Below are 19022 nucleotides of genomic sequence, written 5' to 3'. Positions count from 1 at the left end.
AGCGACAGAGGATGAGAGTTGATTTGATAGAGGTGTACAAGATAATGAGAGGCATTGATCATGTGGATAGTCAGAGGCTTTTCCCTAGGGCTGAAGTGGTTAGCACCAGGGGGCATAGTTTTAAGATGGTTGGAAGTAGGTACAGAGGAGATAAACACAAAGTACACTGCAGATGCTGTGGTCAAATCAAGACGTACAAAAAAGCTGGATGAACTCAGCAGGTTGGACAGCATCTGTTGAAAGAAGCAGTCAACGTCTCGGGTAGAGACCTGAAACGTTGACTGCTTCTTTCAACGGATGCTGCCCTACCTGCTGAGTTCATCCAGCTTTTTTGTACGTCTTGGTACAGAGGAGATGTCAGGGCTAAGTTATTTTTTACAGAGAGTGGTGAGTGCTTGGAATGGGCTGCCAGCGACGGATGGAGGTGGAAACGTTAGGGTCTCTTAAGAGACTCCTGGATGGCTACATGGAGCTTAGAAGAATAGAGGGCTATGGGTAAAGCCTAGTTAGTTCCAATGTAGGGATATGTTCGGCACAGCTTTGTGGGCCAAAGGGCCTGTATTGTGCTGTATGTTTTCTATGTTCTATATCTCCCACATCCACATTGACATGATAAACATTAAGAGTCCCAACACAAATTCCTGTGGAACATTAATCTTCACTGGCTTCCAATCACAAAGCAAAACTCCATTATCACCCTCTGCCTCCTGTTACCATACCAACTTTGGATCAAATTTATCTTGGAATCCATGGAGCAAACTAACGGGTGGGATACTGTCCTAGACCTTCCAGATAATTTAAATTTTTTTCTCTCCAAAGAATACATCGCAATTGAGTTGAGAAAAAGTTACTTCACCCAATAAGGGTAGATGTCTGCACAATGCTGTTACAGTTTTGGCCACCAGAGGTCAGAGTTCAATTCTGGCACTCAAGTTGGTACATTCTTGCCATGTGTGCGGGTTTCCTTCGGGTGTTCTGCTTTCCTTTCACAGTCCAAAGGCATACCAGTTAGTAGGCTAATTGGTCCTTGTAAATTGTCCTGCGATTAGGCTAAGTGTTAAATTGGTGGGCTGCTGAGAGGCGTGGCTCAGTAAGCCAGAAGAGCCTGTTCTGTGCGGGGGCTTTCCCTGTCCATCCTGAGCTTCTATGACTTGATGATTGTAGTTCTCTGCCCCCTGCTCCATCCCCACCGCCCTGCAATTCGTTCCTCTGATGGAATTTTTATTCTGTTTCATTTGAATGTGCTTCCATTGCCATACAAATTGATAATTACTTGTAACTAATTTACAAACGTATTTATGTGAAGCTTCGTCATATACATCTACTAGCCTCTTCACATCTCGAAATTGAACATTTCAATTAACTAAAGAGCTGATTGTTCCCAGTACAGCAACTGAAGGCCCAGATGGTCAAGGGAAACTTAGTAGCTCTCCTGCGGGAAACCTGGAATTCTTGTGTACTTCCAGTGAAGCTGTAATAGTGGAATGAAAGTACCTCCAAGGAAGTTTCCAGCAAATGATTTACGACGAATGTTCTCATTGGAAAAACTACTTTACACCCATTATATTGTTTAAATGCCAGGCAAAGACAATCTCTGAAACTGTAACCACTGTTCAATGGCATCATCATCAAATTTCTGCAGCTCACTATTGACCAGAGATATATTAAAATAATACTGCAGTTACAGGAACAGCTCAGAGGCATGATATCCTGCAGCATTTAACACTCTAAAGACTATCCACCATCTAGGCCACTTGAAAGCACCAGAGCAAACCCATTATCTCTACCATCAAGGAGAAGGGTAGATGATGTATGGAAGCATCATGACCTGCAACTTCCTCTCAGATTGATAGACCATTCCCACTTGCTATTGTTTTTCTTCCTTCATTATTACTGGGACTAAGTCCCTTCTCAACAGCACTATGGGAATACGTTCCCCAGAGAGACAACTATACAAGAAGACAGCTCCTCAGCCAAATGCAGATAGATTATAAATGATGGTTTTGCCAGCCTCCAGACTGATGACGATGCGCTGAGAAGATACTATATAACAAGAGAAAAATGGGGAAGAGAGAAACACAGGAAGGCAGTTTCTGTCCTCTTGCTGTTACTAAGATACTATACAATGATGACATGGAAGGAAATTTGCTAGTTAGGTTTTGTGTGCAGGGTAACAACGCCACCTGTTGGACTGTGGCATCATACAATGCAGTGGACGATACCATTTGCAGATGCAGCTGATATTTATAGAGGTGGCTATATTACACCTAAATTATCTAACCATACAAAACTGCAAACGGCATTAGCTTATGTCATTATAGGAAGTTATAACAATTCACACTCTGATGTAAATTATTTTCTCATACAATATCCTGAAACTTCAAAACCTGTATTACACTCTTCCTTAAATTTTGAGAAGTACATTGGCCTTGTTATTTTCTTGACTCGCATTGCTTTTCTGATGCTATAAACATGGAATTTTTTAACTTCTCCCAGAGCAGTATGCAATAACAATGTTCTCTGGGATAAACTGACCCACTCTGTAAAATTCAAACAGGCACTTTCTGTTGTGTGCCATGGTTATGCTGTGTTTCCACATTAGGTATGCATATAATTGTTTAATATTTCAATACGGGCTTGCTGTGGCAGTGTGACTCTGAAATATGACAATCAGCTATTCCCAACCCAGACAGGTTTAATTGCACTGCTTGCTCTGTATCACACTATTTACAAAGTGCCTCCAGAGCAGCTCCCAAAGACTGTGATCAAGCAAGCTACCTTGAAAGTGTCCATCAGTGTTCTCCAGTCACCAACCATTAGCCTCCAACACCAGTCACTACCGTTTCAACTTTGCCTTGCCCACAGCCTCACTTTACTCATTTTTAACCCACTAACTCATACTGATTTTCTTTACCACAACATCCCTAATGCAGCCATGAATGTGGATAATTGCTTTTGTTCCCACGGGTTTATACTAAATGGATAGGCCTGACACCGTGACACTGATAAATCTTCAAGTGGCAGGTCTACACTCAGAATGGTCATCATTCATGACTTACCTCAATGAATATCTCCACATGCCACACAGCCAGCACAGGTGTGCCACAGGGGAGGTGTTTTCTCCCACCCCCCCTGCTATTTCCTCTATACACCAATGACAGTGTATCCAGTGATTGATCAGTTAAATTGGAAAAGTTTGTGGATGACACCACTGTTATAGGATAAATCACCAGAGATCACGTGTTCATATACCACCAAGGAGTAAACAGGCTAGCAATCACAATAACTTGGAACTGAATGGCCTCAAAACCTTGGAGATGCTTATTGACTTGAGCAGAAATTCGTTTCCTCTCCACCCACTCATTATCAACAATTGTACAGCCGGTACCACTTCGACAATCAAGCCATCATTATTTTACATGCAGGGCCTCATGTGGGAGAAGTGTAGCTCCTTCATCAAAAAAGGGCTTGGCAAAGGATATCTCTTGCAGAAATTGGTAAAAATTCCATCTTTCCTTGAACATACTAATCTAATTCTACTCTGTCATCATAGAGAGCATCCTCAGATCAGTCATTACTGTCTGATTTGGTGCAACATCCTCTCACAATATACAAAAACTCAGCGTACTGACAAGACAACAGTAAAAGTCATTGGCTGCAGTCTACCATCACTATAAGACTGGTACGTGCCCAGGACAAGAAGCTGGCAGGAAAATCACTGCAGACACTGCCCACCAAGCAAACTGGATTTTCCAAAAACTCCCTTCAGGAAAGTGCTATAGGTGCTATTAAAACAAAACACTGCATGCCGTTTTAGAAGTTTTTTCCCCGAGCAGTTAATCTGATCAACCATTCTACTTTTTCTTTCTTTTCTTTTTCAATCTTTTTATTAATATCAACATGATAAGATTAATACATAGTTACTGGGATTACAAAATTAAAATGAACATAAAAGGATACACAAGCAATAAGTACAATATAGTTAAGACTTCTCAAATCATGAATGATACAACTATCATATAAACAAAACAAAAAAAAGGTGTATCATGTTGAAAAAAACAGAAAAGAGAAAAAAAGAAAAAAAAATTATTACCCTAAGAAAAACTAATCTAACAAACTAACCACTAACTAATAAAGAAAAAAAAGGAAAAAAGGAAGAAAAAAATGGGCTGTTTCCGATCCTCTCAACATATATATATATAAAATCAAAACCGGAAAAACAAATAGGATTGGAACAGGGTCAAATTACATCATGTGAAAATATTGAAAAAATGGCCTCCAAGTCTTTTCAAATTTAATAGAAGGGTCATATATGACACTTTTAATTTTTTCCAAATTTAGACATAAAATAGTTTGAGAAAACCAATATGGTAGGGGGTTTAATTTCTTTCCAATTCAACAAAATAGATCTTCTAGCCATTAATGTAAGGAATGCAATCATCCGACAAGCAGAAGAAGATAAATGAATTGACTCTATCATTGGTAATCCAAAGATTGCAGTAATAGGATGAGGTTATAAATCAATGTTCAATACCCTGGAAATAATATAGAAAATGTCTTTCCAATATTTTCTCAAAAGTGGACATGACCAAAATATATGAGTTAAAGAAGCTATCTCAGAATGACATCTGTCACATACAGGATTTATATGGGAATAAAAACAAGCCAATTTATCCTTGGACATATGAGCCCTGTGCACAACTTTAAACTGTATCAATGAATGTTTAGCACATATAGAGGATAAATTAACTAACTGAAGAATTTTATCCCAATTCACAATAGGGATAGTAAGGTTAAGTTCTCTTTCCCAATCATTTTTAATCTTATAAAAGGCCTCTGAACGTATTTTCATAATTATATTGTAAACATTTGATATTACACTTTTCTGAAAAGGATTTAGTTCTAACAATTTCTCCAAAATACCTGAAGAAACAAGATTTGGAAAGGTAGGAAGTACAGTGTTTAAAAAATTCCTAATATGTAAATATCTAAAAAAATGAGAACTAGGCAAATTATATTTATTAGATAATTGTTCAAAAGACATAAAACAATTATCCAAAAATAAATCAGAAAATTGTAGTATACCTTTCGTCTTCCAAGCTGAATAAGCTCAGTTCATAATAGAGGGATGAAAAAAGAAATTGGATACAATAGGAATTTACAAGAACAAATTGATTCAACCCAAGAAATTTCTGAAATTGAAACCATATACGTAAAATGTGTTTATCTATCGGATTGTCAATTCGTTTATGCAATTTAGAAAGAGCAAAGGGAAGAGAAGTCCCTAAAATAGAGCCCAATGAAAATCCCTGTACAGATTTAGTTTCCAGATTTACCCAATGAGGGGTAGGAAATAAATCCAAATCCCTTAACCAACAATTCAAATATCGAATATTAATTGCCCAATAATAAAATCTAAAATTAGGCAATGCCAATCCACCTTCCTTCTTTGACTTCTGTAAATATCTTTTACCTAATCTAGGATTTTTATTCTGCCATATATATGAGGAAATTTTTGAATCAACATTGTCAAAAAAGGATTTTGGAATAAAAATTGGTACCGCTTGAAATATATATAAGAACTTGGGTAAAATAATCATTTTAATAGCATTAATCCGACCTATCAGAGGTAAAGACAATGGTGACCATTTAGTAAACAAACATTTAATCTGATCAATAAAGGGTAAAAAATTAACTTGAATAACTCCTTAAGATTTTTTGTAATTTTAATCCCCAAGTCTATAAAAAAGTCATTAACTAATTTAAAAGGTAAATTTCCATAATTTGGAACCTGTCTATTTAAGGGGAACAATTCACTCTTATTAAGATTCAATTTATACCCAGAAAAATTATTAAACTGAGCCAATAATGATATAACTGCAGGAATGGATTTCTCAGGATCAGAAATGTATAACAACAAATCATCTGCGTATAATGATAACTTATGTATATCCATCCCGCGAGTAATGCCAAAAATGTTAGGTGATTCTCTAATAGCAATTGCCAAAGGTTCCAGAGCAATATCAAATAATAAAGGACTAAGAGGACAGCCTTGCCTGGCACCCTGAAATAAATGAAAAAAGGGAGATCTTTGATTGCTAGTAAAAACCGAGGCTACTGGAGTATGATATATCAATTTAATCCAGGATATAAATGTCGGACTAAAATTAAACTTCTCAAGCACAGTAAATAAATATGGACATTCAACCCTATCAAATGCTTTCTCCACATCTAATGAAATGACACATTCTGAGGTGCTGCGTGAAGGAGTATAAACAATATTCAATAATCTCCTAATATTGAAAAAAGAATAATGATTTTTAATAAAACCAGTTTGATCCTCCGAGACAATTTGAGGTAATACCTTCTCCAGCCTGGTCACCAATAACTTGGAAAAGATCTTGGAATCTACATTCAATAGAGATATTGGTCTATAGGATGCGCAATCAGTAGGGTCTTTTATCTTTTTTCAATATTAAAGAAATGGAAGCTCTATAAAAAGATTGTGGTAGTTTACCTAGTCTAATTGCTTCTTCAAAAACCCTGCATAACCAAGGAGAAAGAGTTGAGGAAAAAAACTTTAAAAATTCCACTGTATACCCATCTGGACCTGATGCATTCCTGGAATTCATAGAGGAAATAACACCTTTAATTTCTACATCCGTAATAGGAGTTTCTAATATTAAAAGTTCTTCTGATGATAATTTTGGAAAATTCAATTTCCCTAAAAAATCATGCATGGTATTATGATCATAAGGAAATTCAGAATGATACAGGGGGTATAAAAATCTTGAAAAGATTTATCTCATCATGATTAACTGTCAGTTCACCATTCTGTTGGCGAATCTTAATAATTTGATGTTTAACCAAAGCATTCTTCAATTGGTTAGCTAATAGTTTACCCGATTTATCACTATGTATATAAAAATTACTTCTAGTTTTCATTAATTGATTTTCAATCGAAGATGTAAGTAATAAACTGTGTTCCATTTGAAGCTCAACCCTTTGTTTGTAAAGCTCCTATTACTAGGAGCAATATTTCTTGTCAATTTCTTTAATCTTATCAACCAATAAAAGAGTTTCCTTCTTAATACGTTTTCTCAAACCAACAAAATAGGAGATAATCTGTCCACATATATATGCTTTAAGAGTGTCCCAAAGTGTTCTGCAAGAAATTTCATCCGTGGAATTAGTTGAAAAGAAGAGATCAATCTGTTCCTTCATAAATTTATTGAAATCCGGATCTTGTAGTAAGGTAGAATCAAATCGCCATTCTACTTTTTATAATATTATTTACATTGTATATACATGCTGGTTTTTATGCATTTTTACATATTTATTCTATATCCATATTTCTAACACTAATTTATAATTATTTATTCTTAATAATTGATGTTTTTATTGCATGTCATGCCAATGCAAAACAGCAAATCCCTAATGTATGTAAAAGTATATGGTGAATAAAGTTGATTAACTTACTGTATATCTTAAGGCATTTGTGCCATGTAATTTACCTCTAGTAAGGCAATCTGTTACGGGGCCCCTGGATAAAAGCATAGGAGGAAATCAAGGTTCTTGGAGGAGTGGAAAAGATGATCAAGTAGCTCAGAACAAATATGGGATAGACTAATTGTAAATAAAGAACAATCCAAAATGTGTTTGGAATATATGTACTAATTGTATACAATTCTATAAATAATGTGCAAGGCTGCTGATACAAATCACAATGTTTTACCACAACGAAAGTGGGGTGGGAGGAGGTGATTCAGAAAAAGGGGCAACTGTGAATATTAGTTATCCAGGAAATATAGGGAAGAACAAATGTAGGAATGAAAAAATAAAATTATTACAGAAATGGTAAATGATAATTAGCTAACAAATCAGACTATATTGTTAACATTAAAGAACAAAGAAAGTTTATAATTTATATATCAGAGGATGTTAATAAAGAAGCAAGAACTAGTACTGAAGCACTTCAATTATACAAATGTACACTGGATGGATAACATTGCAAATGGCAAAAAAGGGGATTTACTGAAATGTGTGCAAATGAACTTCCTGAGCCACTGTTTCTCCAGCTTGACAAAGAGGAAGTTACATTCGATGTAGTTTTGTGAAATGAAGTGGGACCTTGCAGTTTGTTTCAGTAGGATAGTGTTATGGGAACAGTGATTATAATATCATTACATTGGAAATAGTCACAAGGAAGCAACGAGTATGAAAACATATAGGTAAACCTGATTCTGAAGTCACCTGCAAAAGGGGTTTTGTAAGGTTACAGTCAGTTTCGGAAGGCTTATTTGAGAGTCCTGTGCACTACTATAATTCTGCAAATGCTGGAATCTGAAACAAAAACAGCAATGTTGGAAGAACTTAAGTTAATCCAGTATCTTTTGTGGACAGAGAAAACAGTGTTTTAGGCCAACTTGCTTCCTCAGAACTGGGGAATCATATTTACATCCCAGCTCTGAGGACAGGTCCCTGACAGGAAACATTTAGCTGGTTTCTCTTCCCACAGATGTTTTCAGAATTTCTATTTTTGTTGGCATATTAGTAATGTTGCACGTCTGTGTTAATCAACTGGCATCAGATGACATAATCATGAATACGAAGGCTTTCTGCATGGCTACCCACTTCTTTGTCCCAAACATGATTGTGAAGCCATTCCTGGCAAATTATAATAAGAAACTAACAATCAATAAGCAGAGTTATTAACACCCAAAACTGATCTTCTAAGGCTTGTGATGCATGTCTACTCTGATCTTGCTCCAGGCGTGTTTGTAGTGGCTCCTATTTTCTCCTGGGCAAATAACCTCATCAATAGGAACTAATTTATGAGTCACCAGCAAATAGTTGGTGGGTGCACTGCAAGTCTAAATGTAAACCAGTGCCTTAGTTTACATCATAAAGGTACAGCTTGGAACTAACATAGCATGTTTTTTTACAACAAAAATCCACTTCATTCCAAACCATATGCACTTCAATTATTCCAACTATTTTTATTTTGCACCTAAGGTTGTATACACAAAAATGGGTTATTAATGTTAATCCCTAAAACTGTTAAACTCTCTCATAGGCCTCCTTTGAGAATTAGTATCCATAAGACAAAGGAACAGAATTAGGCCATTTGGCTCATCAAGTCTGCTCTGCCATTCCATCATGGCTGATTTATTATTGCTCTCATACTCTCTGGTGTTGCCTGCAAAGATCTTTTCACTTATGTAAGCAAATGAAAACAATACACCAAATGCTTGTAATTTTTATCCCTCTTTATTTACATGGTATTTAAAACATTTTTTAAAAAGTTTGTATGGCAGCATCATATTTGGACTACAAGGTGTGTAATTAAATCACATTAATGCATATTCCTAAAATAAAAGGGAAATCTCATAGTAGTTTCTAGTGTTCCTATTGGAAAAAGACATTGAATCACAGGTTTAGAACATTTAGGAGGGCTGCATGGTACAAAAGAACATAAATTTTATCAAGAGGGCCAAGAAAATTCACCTGTTAATTCAATATATGGCTTTGTATATTTATGACCAACAGGTATACTAAACATATCTTAAACAAATACAATACTCTTCAAAAAGACTCTTTCAGTTCAATGAGCCACAATCATGGACATAAAATATTAATTACCTTGTCACTGCACACAACCGCGTAATGAAAGCTTCTACAATTAAAATGCCACTTACAAACACAATAAAGCCCTCTGTAAATATCAAACAATAAATATTAATTTAATAGTAACATAACAAACATTTTACTTTATTCAAAGTAATGAAAAAATTAACATTAAAAATGAAATGAGTGTACAGATTGCATTTCCAAAGCGATGAAATTAAGTTTGGGTCTGTCACTTGGGTTTGGGTCATACAATTTAGCTTCGAAATTGTTAAAATTTAATTTTCTTTAGATTTTCATTTAAGTAATATCAGCAACAAAGCAAACATATTATAAATCATGTTTTAAATCCTTCTCCATTCTTGCCAGATTTTGCAATGCAAATGTATAGAGAAAATCCCTGTGTATTTTTTTAAAATAAGATTGTAATTGTTAGTACAGGGTTTTCCAGTTAAATTTTCTCCACATATTGGGATCCTATAATTCTACATTTCAGAATTTAAAAGATCACAAATTAAATATCTAAATTTGGATCATTTCTGTCTCATGTTTATACCACACCTACTAATCTAAATTTAACCTCAGCACTTGCACAAAGAGAAACAATAGCATCATAGATATTACTTTTACCCCCGCCTCTATTTCAATGGTCAGCAGAATTTCAAAAGAAACTCACTTCAGTTTGCAACTGGAATTGGGACTTCCCCCTCCCCCCCCCGCAATTTTCTCATTAGTAACTTGGTTATTAATATTTATTGATTATAAAAATATAATGAAATACTTAATCTTCATCAGCGCCAAGGGTATGACAGTGGCTAATTGTTACAAAACATGGTTACAAGTAGTATCTCACCTTTCAGTACTAAATATTATCATTCTACTGATGACATGAACCTTGAAAGGAATGCAAATAGCTACTTAATTGAAATACTTGAAACCCACAACTGATTATGGAATAAAGCCACTGAAGTTAGAAGTTAGAAAATCAACATCTCCCTGGAATGCATACAGCTGTTAGCATTAGATTATGCAATCTTAATACTTCCAATCTATTGCTTAGGAATTCTTCCATTGCGAAGAGTTCACTATCGATCTTTAAAGTAATCAGTAGATGGGTTTCTCGAAGTGTCGTTAGAGTTGCAAGTAATAAACTGATAAAAGGAGTGGTTCCAGCAGAATGGTCTAAAACAGAGATTGATTATAGTCATGTTGCAATTGGCTATCAGTAAGCAGTCAGTGCTATGTCAACTATTTAAAATGTGTTGATAGCTTAGACGAACTGACTCATTATGCAGTTGCCAATTTTGTTGATGAACAAGCAATGGGTGGATTAGGGGTATCCAAAAAAGGGTTTCAAAGAGATATAGTCAGGTTGAGTGAGCAAAATAGAAGATAACTTTGGAAAAACATGAAGTTTTCCAGTTTGGACAGAAGAATCAAAAATAATTAAATACAGAGGTTGTAAAATGTGTGGCTCAAAGACATCTATGAAATATGAACGGTGGGCATGTACAGTTGAAGTCAGAAGTTTACATATACTTAGGTTGAAGTCATTAAAACTCATTGCTTAACCACTCCACAGATTTCAAATTAGCAAACTATAGTTTTAGCAAGATGTTGAGAACATCTTTGTGCATGACACGAGTAATTTTTCCAACAACTGTTTACAGACAGATTATTTCACTTTTAATTGACTACATCACAATTCCAGTGGGTCAGAAGTTTAAAATCAAAATCAAAAGAAATCAGCCAAGACCTCAGAAAAAAGATTGTGGACCTCCATAAGTCAGGTTCATCCTTGCGAGCAATTTCCACGTTCATCTGTACAAACAATAGTACACAAGTATCAACACCATGGGACCACGCAGCCATCATACACCTCAGGAAAGAGATGCATTCTGTCTCCTACAGATGAATGCACTTTGGCAAAAAAATTGCATATCAATCCCAGAACAACAGCAAAGAATCTTGTGAAGATGCTGGAGGGAACAGGTAGACAAGTATCTATATCTACAGTAAAACGAGTCCTATATCGAAATAACCTGAAAGGCTGCTCAGCAAGTTAGAAGCCACTGCTGCAAAACCGCCATAAAAAAGCCAGACTACAGTTTATAAATGCACATGGGGACAAAAATCTTACTTTCTGGAGAAATGTCCTCTGGTCTGATGAAACAAACATTGAACTGTTTGGCCATAATGACCATTGTTATGTTTGGAGGAAAAAGGGCGAGGCTTGCAAGCCGAGGAACACCATTCCAACCATGAAGCATGGGGGTGGCAGCATCATGTTGTGGGGGTGCTTTGTTGCAGGAGGGACTGGTGCACTTCACAAAATAGATGGCATCATGAGCAAGGGAAGTTATGTGGATATATTGAAGCAACATCTCAAGACATCAACCAGGAAGTTAAAGCTCGGTCACAAATGGGTCTTCCAAATGGACAATGACCGCAAGCATACTTCCAAAGTTGAGGCAAAGTTGCTTAAAGACAACAAAGTCAAGGTATTGTTGTGGCCATCACAAAGCCCTGACGTCGATCTGATAGAAAATTTGTGGGCAGAAGTGAGAAAGCTTGTGCAAGCAAGGAGGCCTACAAACCTGATTTAGTTACACCAGTTCTGTCTGGAGGAATGGAACAAAATTCCAGCAACTTATTGTGAGAAGCTTGTGGAAGGCAACCCAAAACGTTTGGCCCAAGTTAAACAATTTAAAGGCAATGCTACCAAATACCAATAAAGTGTATGTAAACTTCTAACCCACTGGGAATGTGATGTAAGAAATAAAAGCTGAAATAAATCATTCTCTCTACTATTATTTTAACATTTCACACTCTTAAAAAAAAAGTAGTGATCCTAACTGACATAAAACAGGGTATGTTTTCTAGGATTAAACGTCAGGAATTGTGAAAAATTGAGTTTAAATGTATTTGGCTAAGGTGTACATAAACTTCTGACATCAACTGTAGAGACAATGGCTATAACTGCAAAGGGTATGCTGTATAAAAGTAGGAAAGTTCTGATGCAACTTTCAGGGAACTGGTGAGACTGGACCTAGAGTACCATATAGAGTTTGAGTTCCCATCTTTAAAAATCCACCGGAGACAATGCATAGGTATACTAAGTTGATTCCTAAGATAAAGGAGTTGACTAATAAAGAGAGTTTGCGCAGGTTAGAAAATTGAGAGGTGATCTGGTTGAAGAATGTGAGAGTCTGAGATTGACAGGTGGTGCTAAGAGAGTGCTTCCTCTTTTGATGAAGTAGAGGAGCACAAATTTCAGAATATTTAGAGAAGGAGTTTCTTCTTTGAGTTAAAAATCTTTGGGATTCTTTACCATAAAGAGCTGAGAAGGAGGCATCATTATATTCCACGTAGAAATGGACTGACCACAAGTGAGTCAAGGAAAATGGAGCAAGTGCTGAAAAAGTGGAGCTGAGGCCAAGATTGGATCAGCATGATGCTTCTGAATGACAGGTTCCAGGGACTAGTCACCTGATTTTGTTCCCGTTTCTTATGTTCTTTAGGCCTACACTTTCCCACGTAGAATTCTCATCCTTTTCTTGCCTCTGATAGCTTGTTAACTACTGGAAAGCTGCTTAGAATCTCAGATATTATTTCTCCTACCTTGAACAAAATTAATTCACCGGTCCTCCTAAAGCATTCTGAAAATTCAATGGCAGTATTAGATGTTTAAAATCCTTTATCAAAAACTGCAAATTGGTTATTAAAATTGAGTAAACTACTAGAAAAGTTTACAATGGAAACTGTTTTGTTAAACATTTTGGAATGGATTTGCACTCTTATCAAGACAGGAATGGTTAAGAATGGCAGTTTTCCTCAAAAGCTATAATGATCCAGTTAAGTTCCTTGACAACCTCCAGGTGTTGTTCTGACTGTCATTGGTAGATCACGTGAAGGTGAGTTTGGAGAAAACAAAAATAGTCCCTAGATAATGATTCTGTCCCTTTTCCCCCAACCAGTGAGATCATGGAAATAAACTCAAGTCCACATAATTAGACAAAAAAATTAAAACACTCCTCTTTTAATAATTTGATTCCATGTAATAGTTTTACCAATAAGCAGGGTCTGCAAGTAAGTGATTAATGAAATAACATGACTGCCTACTTCATTTACTGATAGAGGAAAAATTAATCCTCAAGTCTGAGTGGCTTGTAATTGTTTCCTTGGAAATTATCTTTTGTGATATAGTAGTTAAGAAAATTCGCTACATCCTTTCCGCTAAATCAACTTGAATTTTTAATGTTTATACATTTTAGCTGCCAATAAAGAGGATGACATTGAAAGGCTGGGAATTGGAAATATTTTTGATTTTCAGCAGCAAAGATCATTTGATGGCAGTCCAACTGCATTTTGCCCAGCGCTTTAATACTTCTCTATAGCATTTTCATTCCTCCTATTTGTGCGGATGCGTTAAACTCTAGTTAACAGTTCTCCCAATATTGTTGTGAGTTGAACATTACAGTGTATGCAACACAGAGGGGGTTTTATTTTATGAAGATGGAGGTAGTGTGCAACAGTGATGAGGCTAATTCTGACACAGAGCATATTAAACAAAAATTCTGTAAACTTATGAACATTAGTTCAAAATGTATCTTAGCTTTCACAACACAAGTAGCATAACTTTCCACAGGCAAAACCATTTAAACTAAATCTATGTTTACATACTTTTTAAAATGATAAACATGTATGATTACATTCCATACTAAAGAAGAAATTCCATTTGGGAAAAGGTGGATGGTGGAATTATTTTATCTGTGGACAATCTGTAATTCCGTAATTGCAATCACTAAAACATTACTTATATTCCATATTCATAAGGGGCATGACTATGTGACTATACAAAAGCATATATACGTTTTAATGTTGCTTAATATTCAGATGAATTACAATGAAATAACATTCCAAATATTATTATGGAATATAAATTTAAAAACTAAAAAACAAATTCTGGAGCTGTAGAAGAAAGCTGTGCTGATCTTTTAGTTAAATATTTGTAGCAAAATTGCAATCTAGTGAGATTGTAATCAATTTGTACTGAGTGTAATCAAATTCAATTTTTAACATTTTTCTTCTAAATATATGTGGACTATGCTTCGATAAACTAGCTTTCGTAGCAAGCAATAGCGAGTCAAAGACAGCATGGCTAGGTGTAGAGCAAAGCAATATCATTTTAACAGTCTTCAGACTCAACTTCAAAATTTCATCCTATAAAGATTTGCAGGGATGTGGACTAAAGTGACAAAATTACTTGCTGAGAAGTGTTCCTCTTCTTAACCATTCTTCTGAATGTCTACTGAGTCCACTTTGGAAACCATTAAAAATAACAATTAACATGATACTGCACATTAGATTTGACTGAACAGGCTGGCATGCTCTTCTCTGTGAGGATAACCAGTGACAAATCAAAGATTTAATGACAAAACAGCAGCTTTCATGGTTGTTCTATTTATTAATCACAATTTTTTAATTTAATAAGGTGGAATTTAACTCTCACTCTGATGTGTTCACACAGAGCTACAACTATCAAATTACTATTTCCCTCACAAAACTGTTCCCTAAGATGCAAAGCTGTATATTCAAAGATCAATCCAGGATTTTATCATTTATTCCAGACTAATACTTTAACTGAAAACGAGTTGCTTTGCCGATGATACTCTCTTTGAGGTGCCACATTATTTAAAGAACACTGTTCTGAAGCTCAAAGAACACAAAGAAAAACTTAAAACCATCTGTACAGGAAGAGAAATTACTTCTTATGGCCTGACTATTACATGTCCTTCCTTCAATATATTGCTGGTTATCTCATTTGCCTTCTGCAGAATCACTATCAAGATTGTATTAAATTAAATTCATCACCACCAATGCGAAGAACATTGACCTATCCTTCTACCATGTATTACATCGCTTATTGAATCAAGGTGTACAACAAGCAACAGGATATCTATAAAAATACTCCATGTCAATGTCATTTTTCACTCCTCTTTAGTTAGGATTGCTACTTTGATACCAAATTATAAACAGGTCTTGTTATGAGTTGGAACTCAGAGGGAACCTTTCATTATTAATATTAAAATACAGATCCTAAATGTAACAGACCATTGTATATTTAGTAAACAAATTATAAATTTGGATCCCTCTTATCAAAAAGAGCAAATTGGTGGAAAAGCAATTGTAGTGTACTTTTTGTTTGAAAAGTTGGTTTATTATTCATTTTTTGCATGGCTGGATATTTTGCTAAATGTGTTAACAAATTTAGATCAAAGAAATCAAATGGAAATAAGCGACATTCCTATGGCCAACCTTACTTAGCTATTAAAAAAAAACTGTTTTAAGGAACCTAGCTTTAAACGTTTAGGCCTGCCAGGGTGACTGGCAGTGATGTGAAATAATAGGGGGTAGTAGCCAATCCTCAGAATATTAAAAACTTCAGGCCTACAGTTTTTAAAAGTTTTTGAGGATGTCAGAACTTAATACTCTGCTACACTCCCATTGGAGAAAATGGACCTTCTGGAGTTACAGGGTGAAAATTGTCTTTGGTTGCTAAAACAAAATTTATGCAGGAATATCAGATGCCAGCTGCACTCATATCAAGAAGCATCAGTTCCAAAATGGTGGGGGCATGCATAACTGACAATCAATGTTCTCATACATATTCAACACCAGTAACCAAAGGAAACTTCTCCCTTTGTGTTCAATGTTTCATACAATAATATTTTATTAAAAGCAAAGGGTATTCCAATCAGTTCACTGGGTTCCCCTTCACCTTTTATGCATTTATTTCCACTCTAATTTAACAATAATGAACAAATATGAGCAAGTCTTACTCAATCAAACTAGATTATTAAAATTCAGATGGAGTTTTGGGAATGAATATCTTTGGGAATTTTCACCACTCCTCCTTCTTCCAAAATTAAAGCAGATGATTATGGAATATTCCAAGCAAATTCACCTCCTATACTTAACAGCTAACTCAATAATCTTGTGGGGAGGGATCTATAATCAGACAAAAAGTATTCAGTCTGAAATGTTAACTCTTTCTCCACTTACAAATGTGGCCTTATTTTTGAGTATTTCCAGTACATTTTGTCTTGTTTTCAGCTATCACCTCGGAAGCCTGAGTACTTTCAATCCAAATAACTATAAGAACAAAATTTTGTAGGATTCAATAGGCCTTAAATATAACCAAATACTTCAAGATCACTCAAATTCATATTTTAGTTCACATCCCTGCCAAAGGAATCATAGTGATCTGTTTATTCATAAGTGCAAAAAATACCTTGTTAATAGCTTTGGTTAGAAAGGAAAAACAATTTAGTAAGGGATAGATGTTATGAAAGCTGAATCTTGAGAATGTACTTCTCTTGTAATAACACCAGAGAACATATATCCACAGGATGCAAAAAGAAAAATTGACCCTCATTAGTACTTTACTTTCTGATCACAGATTAATTTTGATAACAATGTTAAAAAAAATCTTTTTTTCAGGAATCTTAAAAGCAACTGAGAATAGCATAGATGTCTCAGTACAATACAAGACATTTCAGAAATCCACAAGCTTGATATCACAAAGGCTACAAGAGGCAACAGCTATCTGCTTTAGCCTCTACAGTATTTATAGCTTATTATTAGTTTTAGTTTAAGCCAGTCCTGTACACTCGATTTCACTCTTTGCAACACAATATCCTCATGTCTTCAGAAAAATGTTCAATCATTTTACTGCTGGGTGGGCACATTTTGTACCTTAGACTTGAGTAATAAAAAGAGTAAATAAAACAAGGAAAATTAACAGTAATTTCTGTATTTACCAGCAGCTCTGACAATTTAATTACAAGTGGATACATCCAATCCGGTACAGTTATCAAAACATTCAATTTTGTATTTTTGGTTGGTAGTCAGTGTAAAAAGTGTGCAAATACTTCAGGTACACTGCTATCGCGTATTTCTGTTTTTCTCAGATACAGCATTACAAATCCACATATACTTTGGTCAGACATATTTGTCAGCTGTTGTTTATCTCATGATGACACAATATGAGAGTTTTGTTTCAGAGTTTATTTGCTTCTATGACTTTTTCTAGAATGTCATCAATTGTATCTGTTTCATAACTGATCTCCTTTAAGTCCAAGTGCGGCAGTACAGAACCCAAGAGGTGCCCAACCTTTATTCGCAATGACTTCAGCTTTGTCAGTACACTGCTGAAACACAACAGAAATTATTTTTAAACACATGAGATGACGCAGATGCTGGAAATCTTGAGCAACACACACAGAAATGTTGGAGGAACTCAGCAAGTCAGGCAGCATCTATAGAGGGGAATAAACAGCTGACGTTTTGTGTTGAGACCCTTCATCAGAAGTGGAAACGAAAGGGGCAGAAGCCAAGAATTATTTTTATTTATTTCATGCTTGTTTTATAAGTGAGAGATATTGGTAGGAAGTAGTACATTTGAAAGTGAAAGCTTAGTCCAAAGGGACATGCTCAGTTCTGTTGAAACCTTATTGTTGCTTTTTTTTCATTAATAAAATCTGCATAGAAGACATTTGCTGCACACTGCCTTTTGCTATTTTAGGAAGTATCACTATTATGGAATTACAATAATTTTCGTTTCTTGAACAGAGACCAGGCAAAGGGGCTGCATGCCAAGTAATCTGACACTTGACCCGATCTGCTTATATTTTTCACTATCTTCCTCTGCATGTAACAGCAATATATCCTCTGATCTCTCATGTTCTCTGGGTTTCACTCTGATTGCTTCTCACTTCAAATGGGTTTCAAGAGGATATAGGACATTAACAGAACTTGGTTTGAATTCACCTACACATTAATGGAATTTGAATAAGTTCAAGTAACTAGGTGTTACAAAATGGAAGACTGGCTCGGAAAGCTTTTCAGCTCTCAGATAGAGCTAGAAGATGTATCACATATTGTTCCCTGGGCTTTGATAGTAACACCACCAATAAGTTACAAATGCAATTGTTACGGTGATACTCAAGCTTCTTAAGGCTTATCAAATTCCTATGAATGTGCCTATAACTTCCTTGCTGCTTTAGAAGGGGATTTGTGGGGTTGTACCCCACTTTAGTCCGAACTATTTTTGTCTCCTTCACAAACGCGCTGATCCTTGTGGTTATTAGCATGAAGTATTTCAACAAAGGTTCTGGTGCCTAAGGTCCGCAGCAGTACAGTGAATTGGAACTTTCACTTACAAGCTGACTGACTGTGGTGAACTACATATACCTGTCTGGACACGCCCCCTGCTGACTGCTCCTGTGGCTCCTCCCACAGACCCCGGTATAAATGCGATTGAGGCCTGAGCCCGGCCTCTCAGTCTCCAGGATGTAGTATGGTGGTCAACCACTGCTTGTTCCTTCTTCCAG

General features: G+C 35.7%; 1 protein-coding gene and 1 long non-coding RNA gene across 2 annotated transcripts in view; one reads left to right on the top strand and one right to left on the bottom strand.

The window, feature by feature from the left end:
* LOC132398115 (uncharacterized) overlaps window positions 1-19022 on the top strand; it is a 77859-nt gene that overhangs the window by 16650 nt on the left and 42187 nt on the right. The gene's annotated exons all lie outside the window — the stretch shown is intronic.
* Window positions 9258-19022, bottom strand: part of LOC132398114 (MORC family CW-type zinc finger protein 3-like) — a 140526-nt gene continuing 130761 nt past the window's right edge. Inside the window, exon 17 of the mRNA XM_059977112.1 lies at window positions 9258-17837. Coding sequence (XP_059833095.1) covers window positions 17690-17837 — 148 coding nt within the window. The 3' untranslated portion in view covers window positions 9258-17689. The remainder of the gene's footprint in view (window positions 17838-19022) is intronic.

Source organism: Hypanus sabinus, chromosome 8 (assembly GCF_030144855.1).
Source record: "Hypanus sabinus isolate sHypSab1 chromosome 8, sHypSab1.hap1, whole genome shotgun sequence".
Taxonomy (NCBI): Eukaryota; Metazoa; Chordata; class Chondrichthyes; order Myliobatiformes; family Dasyatidae; genus Hypanus; species Hypanus sabinus.
Note: the sequence above shows the minus strand (reverse complement) of the source record. Positions and strands in the feature narration are given on the sequence as shown.